Raw genomic sequence first — 13,369 nt, 5'->3', positions numbered from 1 at the left:
TATTGCAAGCTCCCATGTCATCTCCTGCCAGTGCTATTCTGGAGGAACCACCTGCAGTGGTGGGTGAGGAGTGCAGTCTTTAGGACCCATTCAAGTCCCTAGCCTCACAGCTGAGATGCCCAACAATGTTACCAGTTGTGATGTGGAGACACAATTAAATACTTAATTGAGACTACTGCTTCTGCATCTTTTCTTTGTGGTATACACCAGGCAGACCAGCAACAGGATGGAGGCATTCATTAGTTTTTTAGCATTCTTAGTTAGACTTTTTGATCCACAAAGCAGTTTTCATTGCTGTCCTTGGTTATACAGACTTATCAGTTGATGATGTTGCCTTTTCTATTTGGGAAAGCAAGTCTGTTTGTCTCTCTCTTTTTGAAATACATTCCTTATTTATACTTTTTTAGGTCTTATTTTATCCTCCATTGTGACATCAGATCCCAGGAAAGCACCTTTCCTGCTCGTCTTGGATGCTAAAACATTCACAGAGATGGCTCGGGCCACAGTTAATGTAGACTTGCATCTGGACCTGCATGGAGTCTTCATACCAGAGAAGGATTTGAACACAGAGCGTGAATAGAAGTCTCTTCATCTTACTATGTGAACATTAAAATGTGACAACCCACCTAACTGACCCTAAGGAAATACCCCTTTTGTCATTTGCGAACCACCTTATGTCATGGCAAAGAATAACCAAATACTACATCTATAAAGTTACTTTTCATTACAAATAATAGTGATATGCATAACAGGCAAGTAACTATTGCAAAAAAGCAACATTTAACAGAATGTTAAATGTTAAAACAGAATACAAAAATTAAATTCTGAACACTCCTCTCTCTTACACATTACAAGTTGTATACACTATTTGCAGTGAGCTGTGTTTTATTCCATATGTCACTGACTATACTGAGAAAGGGGAGGTACTGTATTTACAATATGGCATACAGCATGAGTCAGGCTTGCCCAGTTTGTATAACTTTCATGGATTGTTTCAAGACAGCATATGATCAAAATTCTCTCTCTCTCGCCTGTCAGAAATCCTGATATTTTTAAGTATGAGCTACGGCAGTAATGATTCAGAGAAATCTGTTTCTTTGGTGCTTGATTTCTAAAGCTCTACTAAGACCAAAGCGAAATGTCTAAAGTGTTGCAGCTTTTTGATCAGGAGCCTAGAAAACTTCTACAGTATGAATCATTTTGTGGCATTAAAAAAAGGGAGCGGGTGGTGTCCTTTGTGGAAGAAACTGAAGCTTAAATAACAATTTCAAATGGAACATATGCTTTTATTAACACTTAATTATATTTTAATGATATTTAAATTAATCTTTACCTTTGCACTGTAATTGTTTTCCCTTAGGAATATCTGATATGGCATTTAACTGCATTGTCTCAAAGATAAATGGTGATTTGTCTCTTTACCTCTAATGTTGTTGTAACCTATCATTGTTATGCATGTATTACTAGCAGAGTTCAGATACTTACGTTTAATGAATTGCTTCCATTAATGTTACAGAACCTAATGAGTGCCCCTTCCTGGCCACACACTGGGACTGCTCTCAGAGGAATCCAACCTTCCGCTGCTGGGGATCCCTGGGGTGGGTTAAGCTTCTGACGCTTCAGCAGACTGCCTCACTGGTTCCTCCCTTGGCCCCTCTGGCACATTTCTTGGGCATTGACTCTCAAGCAATGGGCCTTCTTCTTGGAAATGAGGCAACTCAGCTTACCTGCCCCAGGTTCTCAGAACCAGCACTGACCCTCAAGCTATCCCAGTTACTTAAACGCACCCAGAACTCCACTCAAAAGGGGTGAAGCTTCGGGTGATGGTTTAACTCTCTCAGGGGGATGCAGCAATTATGATCACACACCTAGCACAGTCTAACACATTTATGCTCTTCTTTACTTAATCATACAAAGCACAGAAAAGTACAGATCGTACAAAACAAATGCATGTCCCTGCTTCAGTTTCCTCACTACCCCAGGCCATTCTTTGGGTGGAGTCTGAATCCCTTGGGTTGTCCAGAGTCCTTGGGGCCATCTGAACTCAGGAAAGCAAGCAGGGACTCCTGGCCCCGTGCAGTTTCTATATGCTATGTGACCTCTACCTCCTGGTGCCCCTTACCCAGCTCTTTGACCTTACTCTCTCCTGCTCTCTGTTTCCTCTTCCCATATGACCCCTGTTCCTCTCTGTTTCTTTATTTTAAACCCCTCCTCATCACCTGGCCTCCTTTGTTCTACATCTGGTAAATTTCCACTGCTCCTACCTTACCCCCTCCTTTCAAGAGAGATCACTTAGGGCCTATCTGCAGTGCAAGTATAACTGTGCACTCACAGGTGCTGTCTATCATTACTCTGGCAAGGCATTTGCACCATGATCAATTTGGAGCATCTGTGTTGTAATATGGGTATGCTGTTGTTGCAGTGGACAGGACAAATATTCCCTACTGTGATTATAAAACTCTTTTGTCTTCCCCTATACTTGCAGTTTAAAAAATTGTTAGAGCCCAGAGGTGCTAAAGCACTGCAGACAAGCATGGTAGTATATGACTATTTTTGTACTGTAACTGGGCACTTAAGGTGCAAATTTCTCTAATGTTGGGGGAGGATTTTTTATTTGTCTTTGTTCTTTGCTCAATAGTTTTTTAGTACTGCAGATTTATCTTTTTCATATTTATTTTTAAACGTACACATTATGCTTAAAGTGGAAGGAAAACTATCTACCTATTTGTAATTAGCAATTTACATTCTAAGTACAAAGAACATAGAGCATGTGTTTAATGAAGATGTACAGAGTCACAGGGCTAGATTCACAAAGAAATTTAGGCATGGTGAGGTGCCTAGAAAATAATTGGGCTCCACAAGGCCTGAGTTCGGTGTCTAGGCTCCCTATACAATGAATGGAGAGAGACAGGTGCCTCAGAATGGGATTCACAAAAGCCAGCCAATGGGAGGTATGAAATTGAGGGTATGCGCTAAGCCCTGCCCCTGTCTTGGCAATAGAGACCTAAATCCAGGCTGCAGGGAGGTGCTTCCCTCTGCTTGGGAGTCTCTGCTCCAAACCCTCGCTTGGCATAAGGCACCTATGGTATTTTAGCGAGGAGGTAGAGGAGGGCCTCCCTCATAACTTTTAGCCCATGGGTTAGGATATTCACCTGCGATGTGGAAGACCTGCAGTTCAAGTCCTCCTTCCACCTGAGGATGATCTGAACAGAGCTCTGCCACCTCTTAGGTGAGTGCTCTAATCACTGGGCTGTAGGATATTCTGAGGAGGGCGCTCCCTCAGTCTCACATGTTGAAGCTATTCCACTGTGGATAAATAATTTTAAAAAGTCATTAGAGTAGGGAGATTGGATCCTGGGTCTCCCACATGACTGTGCTAACTACCAGGCGATAGAGTCATTCTCATACTCATCGTGTGCTCTCTCCCTCTGGCTCAATCCTTCCTTCAAGCCACAGTGGAGCATCTGCACCAGGACTGAGGGAGCCCCACAGCCCAGCGTTGGGGCCCTCACGTGGCAGATCCCTTTTCAAAGCCCTTCTCCCCACCAGGTGGAGGGGGACTTGAACTGGGGGTCTCCCACATACCAGCTGAGTACCCTAACCACTGGGCTAAAAATGATGAGGGAGCTCGGCCTCTTCCTCCTTCCATTTTGTGCAAGCTTCCCTATAAGGGCCTGCTTCAGTAAGCGAGCTATGAGCACACTTATGGGATCCGGCCTGTAGGCAATGTAGGTAGAGGAACGCCTACTTTCCCCTAGTTTGTGCACCACTTTGGGGCGTAGGCATTCAGACACCTGGCATGGAGCTGCGGTTCAGATGTGCAGAGGCCCACAATATCAAAATGGCTTGAAGCCAGACTCTAAGTTAATCATGCAGTTTTTGGCATCCAACGATTTGCATGCACTCGAATAGCTTTCCACCCTAAAATTTAACGAGCCATTTCACAATGTGATGCACATGCACAAATAGTAGTCTTTGAGGTTTTCAAGACACACATACACCACTCCACTCCCAGTGCCCTAGAACTTCACCCACTAAGGAACGGATTGATTACCATTTTATAAGTAACGCAATAACACCACCAGTGTGGAAAACTACACTTAAAATAAGAGTGATTACTTCCATTCTTTGGAGAGTGCCATTTTAAAAGAAAGCCAACTTACTGTCCTTTATCTGCAAACACTCATGTAAAATAACTCTCATCTTTAAAATTTGTTGGGCTTCAAGTCATAAAACAGGTGTTTAACCACCACTGCAGGCTTCCCTTTAATAACGATGTGAGGTTTGGACTCCATCTGTAGTAGAAAACTCATTGTTCGTGTTAATTACCATAGACTTGGTAGTCAATATACAGCAAATGTGATTCTTAACCAAGTCAACTTCTTTAACCTAGTCAGCTTTGGGACTTTCTGACACTGGTAGATATAAAATGTGGTACAGGACAATCTTTCAGAAGAGTAATTCAGATTGGTCTACTAATTTTTAAAGAAGTATTTGGGATTTATGTTGAAGGTAGAAAAATGGTCAAAAGTCATTGTAAGACTTATTTTCTTTATTCATCGCTTTATTATTCCTGAGCTGCTCCATACGTAGTTGGGCTATGTAATGCAGGGTGTGTTAACATGATTTCTACTGTCTGCTTAAAACGAGAGCGAAGCAGTACAAATGAAGAAAATTTTCCGATTCAACAAAAAGCCACTTACCAACCCACTTACTCCAGCTCCCATTGACTTGAAAGCAAGATGGCTTGGGCCATAACTCTTTAAAATCCCAACCTACCCATCCAAATTGATCCCTGATCAAGAATAAAATCACCCAAAAAGTTGCTCCAGCAGAATTGTGGAAGAAGTTTCTTCTTTTAAGATGTAATTTATGGCTGATTATGACATACTGTCACTTGTAGGCTGAAAATATCAAGGGGTGTGTGTTTTTGCAGACTGGTACAGGGCTCACTGATTACTCTGGTGTGGCAACTTGGCATAAATCTATGCCTGTGGAAGGATATGTGGTAATCAGATGTATATCACAGTGACTTGGACCCCTGCCATTCTTCACCTTGAACAAAACTGAAGGGCTTGATTCCCTTCTTGCACCAATATAGATCAAGAGACTACCAGGAGAATCTGGCCTAGTGCCTTCAAACTGTAGTAATATAGATTAACTGGCCCCAATTGAATTTAGAAAACAAGAAATTATTGTGCAGCAGAATCAGGCCAGTAGGGATATAATTACTCCAAAGATGTGACCATTGGCCCTCTAACTGGTACCAGTACTCATGTGATCTTTATCAACTAACCCAAAGGTTTCATTAAATGGCAAAAATAGCAAAGCAGGACAATTATTTTGTCCTACTAAAACTGTGTATTATTTGTTACACCTTCCCTTATTGACCTACATATGCTATATGAGGAAGCCAAGTCATGGTTTACTAATTTGAAGGAAAACCAGACACACAACCATATTTTCCCTACATAATAACCCACGCAGGTGGCAGTAGAAACATAACAACTTATTTGTTTTTAAATAAACCAGGCCACTTAATGACAGCTTTCAAACTAATTTATTCAAAGCACTACTCCCTTGGTTGTGCAAGCCCCAAAGTATGAGTAATAATGTCCCTTTCATTCATATATATATATATACTGCAAGGTGCAGAGTGCTTGCAACTCCCACCCACCTCAACAGTTGAGGGGCCTTGGCACCTCCTTGGGTCTCCCCAGCCCAACCCCACTCAGTACCTTGCACCCAAACCGGAAGATTTAGCCTGATGATATTTAAAAATATATATTTATCCATGTTTTATATCACACTGACCATGTACTGGAAAGTATTTCACTACTGGGGTTCTAAGTCATGTAGTCCCCTCTATTTTTGTGCTTGCTTTCTTTTATGTTGTACCAGGACATTAAGCACATACAATTTCTGTCAACATTTTTTTTTCAGATGTGCACAACAAACCTGGAGCATGATATTCTTGTTCTGTGACACCCATTCAGCAAAGCACATCAGCAAGTGTTTAACTGTAAATTTTGGCTTCAATGAGCCTATTCACATATTTAAAAGCTAAGTGCTTGCTTCAGTGCCTTGCTGTATCAGGGCCTATGGTGCAGATCTCCCAGTGCCATCACTAGATCTGTGCCTTCATGAAGAACAAAATATCATAGTCTAGGGATACTGTGTGACTCAGAGAGGAGAAAGTTGCCTTTGCAAAACCACTCATTATTTCATCTTCTCATGTTAAAATTTTATTTAAGACTATTACATTTTGATTCTTCCGGTAGAACTAGTGAACAAGATGCCATCAAGCTGTTTAAGCCATACACTTAACATATTTTAAAAGATAGTATTAATTTTTGTCCTCCTGATTTCAAGTACATTTTTGTTTTAAAAATAATTTCTGATATCTCTGCTTTAAAGAAAAGTGAGTAACAAAAATATGCATCTGAGCTGTTATAGAAGGGGATCAGACACAATGTAACTTTGATAGAGTAGCATCACAATTTTTAAGGCATTTTTATTCAGTGCCAAATTGTAACTTCGATATCATTTAAACACTGACTGCTATTAAGGAAAGGAGAATCAGCTGGAATCAGGCCATTTCCTAATGTGCAATTAAGGCATGTTAAATATATGGCCTAAAAATCTTGCGTACAGTCCTTTTAAATAAAGTCTCTATAACTGGAAAAGGGCCAGCCTCTGGTTCCCTTCTGGGAATGTTACTTTAGCTGCCAGCTGCGGCTCTGAAAAGAATGAATGAATCTCGCTTTATTTATTTCTTATTTTCTTAATTTTTTTCTTGTTAATGCCTAAAGTCTTTAGTTTTTCTTAATGTGAAAAGATGTCTTTCCAACAAAAGCATCAGATTTTATAGGAAAAAATATAAATATTGTAAAAAGCAGAATAAAAAAGATTGAAGATGTGAACCTGAATTCGGGCGACTGATTTCCAGAACCCTCCAAAAAGAAAAACTGACCCACCAGCCTTATTTTATTTTTGCCTCTCCATTTTAAAAGCAATACTAGCAATACTGCCTCCAGGGATTCCCCCTACCCAATAGCTCTGATAGATAAGAATTGAAGATCCAATCTCACATGTTGCCACAAATTCTCATTGACATCAAACCCATTCAGTCCTTGGGCTTCTCCTGAGACTATCAATGAGGAGGAAGAGGTGGAATTATATTTTAACGTTTGAGCTGAGAACACAAGTCCATCGAAGCTGGACAAAACCCACCATTTCATTTCCCAAATAAAAATGGAGCTAGACTAAAACCACCAATGTATTTCACATTGGGCATTGGATAACGTGAAATACATTGGTGGTTTAAGACTTTGCCCTCAGCACAAAAACTACCATAACCCTTCATCCCTTCCCCATTTTTGGCAAATTTCAGCATTAAGAGCAAGAATTGAATGGTATGAGCAAAGAGAGAGAACAGTCAGATCCAGATCAAAGTTGAGGCACATTGGCAGGAAAATTTAGTGAAGCTTGCCCAGCAGTGCCTGTGCTGTAGCTGTTTTGAAGCGGAATTCTTCAATCTCTAACACAGTCATGCTGCCACCTTTCTCCTGTGTCTTTCAACTATGGTCAGACGGTCACCTTTTTTCAAAGCCAAATTCACTTTAAAGGAATACAGGCCAAAATTATTTTTATTTTACAAAACTATTTCCTCACCTGTGTTGCAAACAACACTTTGATTAGACCTGGAAGAATATTTAAATCTAAATTTTCTTCACTCTGCTTTCCACTTTTTTCAGCTTCAGCAAGATAAGTGAGTCAGTTTCTTCTTTGGGTCTCGTGCACTAGATAGGATGCGGCATTGTTTGGCTGGAGATGCTGTGAGGAGAACTTTGACCATTTTAACTTTGTTTTTACAACTTTTACAACTCTAAAGACCAACAGAAACGTTTGTATATCTGGAAAACAAAACACAAGAAGACACATACACAACCCTTCCCCCCACAACTCCCCAAATTGAACATTGGGCTGAAAGTGACCTGATAATGACATGACCCTTTAAAGCAGTGTTTGTGATCTATAGAATCTGCCTTCATGGCATTGCATGCCAGAGCCATATACAGAAGTGGTGTGCTTCTAGCTAGCTAAAGCATCCCCCAGGACATGTATACCTTCAATAACAGAATGTAAGGTTTGGAAGGGGCTGAGTGCATATCTTTCAAACCCTACATTCTATTATTGAAGGTATACATGTCCTGGGGGATGCTTTAGCTAGAGGTGTGATAGTGCCCTGGGGCAAGCTAAACCAATGTAGCGCCTAGACTGTAAGGCCTGGTCCCCACTAAGCCCCCACTTCGGACTAAGGTACGCAAATTCAGCTACGTTAATAACGTAGCTGAATTCGAAGTACCTTAGTCCGAACTTACCGCGGGTCCAGACGCGGCAGGCAGGCTCCCCCGTCGATGCCGCGTACTCCTCTCGCCGAGCTGGAGTACCGGCGTCGACGGCGAGCACTTCCAGGATCGATCCCAGAACATCGATTGCCTGCCGCCGGACCCTCCGGTAAGTGTAGACGTACCCTAAGTATGGTTAAAGTGGTATAACTGCCCCTAGTGTGAAGGTAGTTATACCAATATGAAAGTGCTTATAACTGGCATAATGTATTCCCATAAGAGAAGGGGAATGAGGTATACCACTATAAATGGACTTGAAAGGATTAGATTTTTATCAGTAAATGTCGGTAAACATGTTCACCAGTCACAGATCCACAGGATCTGTGCTATGCTCCCACTTTTAAACAGTCTGTTGGAGGAACCCTTCAGTGTGCAGACACCCAGGGGTCATACTCTTCCTTAAGGGTAGGGCAGGTGGCCTCAAAGCTACCAAGACTGAGCATCTGGGCTCCAGCACTCCTGTTTTACACTGTGAGCTCTGCCCAGAGAGTCCAACTGAAACAGACTTCTGGACAGAGACTTCTACACTCTTCAGGGACCAATGCACCTCAGTGAGTATCTGCAGTGATATCAGGCAGCCTTTTCAAAACAGAATAGAATTTGTTAGTCAATTGGAACACAGCAGCAAAAAGTCCTCACAGCCAATCAGAGCTGCCCGGGCAGGGGGACCCAGCTCCAGGGCCAGCAGAGTCCTCACGGAGCAGCACCCGTAGGGACAGGACCCAGGAGTCCAGGCTGGAGCAGGTCAGTCCAGGCTGCTGTGAGGAGTCCCAGACCCTCCCCCTGCCTTTTGCGGCATAACCTGATGGATGGGGACATGGGCTGGGGGCTGCTCTTGGGCCCCCCCGGCCAGGCTTATTTTTCCGCAGCTGCTGGAGCTGGGCACCCGACCAGCAGCCACCGCTCTCTCCACTCTGCCTTCAGAGCTGGACAGCTGGAGAGCAACAGCTGCTACAGGGTGGCTGGGGGGGAGGTGTGCTAAGACAAATTTTGGGGTAGCTATAGCCCCTGCCCCCACCCTCCCCAGAACCGCTCCTGAGCAAAGGTCAAGACATAGTTCATCCTGGCCAAGCCAGCGTTCCACCCAGCCAAGGTGCTATACAATCCATTTTGACTCTCTCCCTATTGCTCTTTGTCAGTCCCAAGTGAGAGCTGCTGAGTTTCTCCAAAAGCCAGCTCTTAACCCAGCCACCTGATGCCTTTCAGCCCACTTCATTCTACAGGGCCACAGTGGGTTCATGTGCTCCACCTGCTTGATGGAGTTTCCCATTGTTAGGTGTAAACTGTTCAGTCCTTGGGGCTCCATTGTCTTTCCTGATCCTCCATTGATATGGGTCAGTTTCAGCCAGTCCTCTAGTGACCCATTCATATCACTCCAGATGGTACTGTGACGCACACTCTCGCCCCTCAGGTCTCCAGCTCTGCCCAAGAGCAGCTTTTTAACCCTTTGGCACCCAATGGATAGCAATCTCTAGTCAAGTTACTACTGGCAGGCATATTATTCATTAAAATATTATTAAAAATTCCCACTGCGTCACATCTCTTCCCCCTTTGAGAGCAAACTGAGTGGGGTCACTTTAGCCAGTGACCTAGGGAAGTTTGAACCCACAATCATTATTCATAGATGTTACAGCAGGGGTCGGCAACGTTTGGCACGCGGCTCGCCAGGGTAAGCCCCCTAGCGGGCCGGGCCAGTTTATTTACCAGCTGACGCGGCAGGTTTGGCCGATCGCGTCCCCCACTGGCCGCAGTTCGCCGTCCCGGGCCAATAGGGGCGGCGGGAAGCCACAGCCAGCTCATCCCTCGCCCGCACCGCTTCCCACCGCCCCCATTGGCCCGGGATGGCGAACCGCGGCGAGTGGGGGCCGCGATCGGCCGAACCTGCCACGTCAGCAGGTAAATAAACTGGCCGGGCCCGCCAGGGTGCTTACCCTGGCGAGCCGCGTGCCGAACGTTGCCGACCCCTGTGTTACAGCATAGATCCCATCCACTTGGTAGCTCTCCTACGGGGCACTTTCCAGATTCTTACGGACAGCACAGTTTCCATAGCACAGTATAGAGCAGTTTCACATCCTCCCCTTAGGACTTGTCTGATAGATGACACTAGCAGGGTGCACATGGGGAGTTTTATGCACCCATCTGCTCTTTTGCCATCCCAAAACCTTTAGCTCTGAAACTGGAATGGGATCCTGCCATCACCTCCTCCCACTCACCTTCCAGGGGGTGAGGAGGGCAGTGATCCCACATTCCTCCATGTGTCAGCCATCTTGGCTGCAGCCTGGGGTGTCCTTACCTCTAGGCTGGGGAAGTGACCCCCCCCCCTTGAGCATTTGGGAGGATCCAGGTAGGTTTATTCACCTCGAAAGCTCATCTTAACCCAGACATATTTCTGGAGCTCTGGAGAGGCAGGGTAACACAGTGCTCCCCAGCACTGACAGACCCCGCCACGGGAGTTGGGTCTTCACCCCAGGACTGTGCATATGGGAGGAACACATTTCCCCTTTTGGGATCAACCTGTTGCCTCCTCCCCACTCCTTGTGGGCAGTGATTTGGGGATCTCTTGGTTAAGAGAACCCACCATGTCTATGGCCACCACATGACAAGATGCTTCTTTTACTAGCAGCGGTATTCTGGCTGCTTTACTTTTCTCTGGGGCTTCTCTCATGCCATGACAGGGCAAACATGTTTGGCAGTCCTCCTTCTCTGCACGTGTCTCCTTGTGCTCCACTCTGCCTCTGCTTCCCTGTAAGGATAGGCAGTGAGCTTGTGCCTTTGGTCATAGCACTGGGCTCTGGGGGGGGTCACTCCTTAGCTAGTGTGACTCATACCTCCTGTGTGGAGATGGGTGAGGGCTCTTCCTCCCACCACCCCACTCAGTTTCAGGTGTGTGCTTACAGACAGGAAGGTGCCCTGAGCTTAACAGCCTTTTCCTTGTGTTACTGCAAAGGGAGAAAACCCCTCCTGCTCCCTGCCAGCCACTGTATTTGCATTTTGGCTAACACCTTCTGTCACAGCCCTCTGGCTCCCTGTTACCACCTGGTTCAAGCCCTTGGCTGTTACAAGAAGAGTCACTGGGTTTTGTCTTAAAGTGATACAGTCATTCCTAAGGAGGATGTCAAAGGCGAGATCATGAAGAACCCTGCTGCCAATCACTCCTGTGTCTGTACAGGGATGCAAGCTGTAGGCAGGGCACATGGCTTCACATTTGGAACCTTAACCCAAGTTGTACATCCCTACAGCACTTGATGGAGTTTTACCACACAGGGTTTGACAAGAGTTCTCTGCCCCAGAATCTCTCCACTGGATGAATATCTCCCCAATAACTATCACCTATCCTCCAAAGCACTTACAATCCCTCCCAGCTTGGTATCATCTGCAAACTTTATAAGTATACTCTCTAAGCCATTATCTAGGACCCTGATGAAGATATTGAACAGAACCAGACCCAGAACTGATCCCTGAGGGGTGTCACACATTTGGTGTTTTGCGGACCAGAAACCTTTTCCTATGAGCTTCAGGTGTCAATTCAAGCTTAATCAGTAGAGCCTTTTTGAACTGTTCATAGTCCCCAGTATCATCAACTCCATCCATCTGGCTATATGCCTCTATCACCTTGGGACCGAGTAAGGGGGTGACGACAGTGGTGCTGGTCCACAGGATCAACCTAGTTCAAACTGCAAGCCTTCTCAAAGGCAGTGAGATAGTCATCTATATCCCTCCCACACCTTACATTGGGGCCACAGTTTGGTACGTAGGCTTCCCCTGGTCTCTCCAATCAGTGCAACATCACACCTTTAGTTAAACAAGTACAGCTTTTCATTTAGACCAAGCTCACATGGATAATGCTTTGCATCCAGTCTCCTCCCATCCCTAGGATAATGTAAAAAAAAAAAAAAAAGCTAAATGGATGATGTTTCTCCCCTAAAATTTCAAAAATAAACATTTCTCCAGGCCAAGGCACCAAACATCCCGAAGGCCATGTGACCAGCTGCATGAATTCAGAACTGCCCTTGGCAGAGAACTATAAGGCAGTCAGTCCCTAGCCTTGGGAATCACTTTCCTTCCCATGTCAGAGCAGTTACAATGGCTGGTGCCAGCAGCAAGGTCCCTGCTTCCTAGGCCCTACAGTGGGGCTCAGGGGAGGCCTTAGAAGGTATGTCTACACTACACTACATTGTAATTCCAGGTCTATGGGACCTGGGCTTGCAGACTCACTATTTCCAAGCCCGGGCTTGAGCACCCACACTACCCTGTAAACCTGTGTTTAGCCCTGAGTCTGATGTGCTAACACATCCACACGGCACTATGCAGCCCTTCTAACTCGGGCCTGTGGCTTGAGCGGCATCCACACAGCAAAACAACAGGGCTTGTACACCTAAATCACAACAAGCCTGGGGCCCTGACCCACTGCCGCGGCAGCCAGGGCCTGAGTGCTGGCTGACCCGAGTCAGACTGATGTGTGCCCCAACGGAAGGCGGCTTGGGCTCAGCCCTGGGCAGAGGGGCGCAGTGTGGACAGACCCAGGAGGGAGGAGGGGAGTTGGGCGGGTGAGGAGAGGGCCGGGAGCAATGGGCTGCGGGAGGGAAGCGACTGGCGGCCGGGAAGCCCCGCGGGCGGTGCGGCAGGGCGGTGTACTGGGAGGACCGGGCGCCGGCCTCTCCCCAGCCCCGAGGCCGGAGCCGTCCTCGCTTCCCCCGCCGCCCCGCGCGGGTCTCCGGCTCCTCCCCGCCAGGCGGGGCCGGGGAGCGCAGGGAGATGATGTCAGCTCCGAGCCGGGCCGGGAGCGATGGTGCCGGGGCAGTGAGGGAGGAAGCCGGTAGCCGAGCAGTCAGGGGACCGAGGCGGGGGACGCGGCAGGCGGGCGAGCCCGCAGCGAGACCGAGACGGAGCCGGCCCCGGTCTCAGCGGTGGCCCTGGCGGGCGGCGGGGACTCGACCCCGGGCGGCAGCGGCGGCGGC

The 13,369-nt window shown here is 46.2% G+C and overlaps 1 protein-coding gene across 1 annotated transcript in view; it reads left to right on the top strand.

Moving 5' to 3' along the window:
• BCO1 (beta-carotene oxygenase 1) overlaps positions 1-580 on the top strand; it is a 31,213-nt gene extending 30,633 nt beyond the window's left edge. The window contains exon 11 of the mRNA XM_065416802.1: positions 408-580. Within this exon, the coding sequence (XP_065272874.1) occupies positions 408-580 (173 nt within the window). The remainder of the gene's footprint in view (positions 1-407) is intronic.
• Positions 581-13,369: the final 12,789 nt, after the last annotated feature.

This window comes from Emys orbicularis, chromosome 14 (genome assembly GCF_028017835.1).
Source record: "Emys orbicularis isolate rEmyOrb1 chromosome 14, rEmyOrb1.hap1, whole genome shotgun sequence".
Lineage (NCBI taxonomy): Eukaryota > Metazoa > Chordata > Testudines > Emydidae > Emys > Emys orbicularis.
The sequence above is the reverse complement of the archived record's forward strand: the minus strand, read 5'-3'. Positions and strand labels throughout refer to the sequence as shown.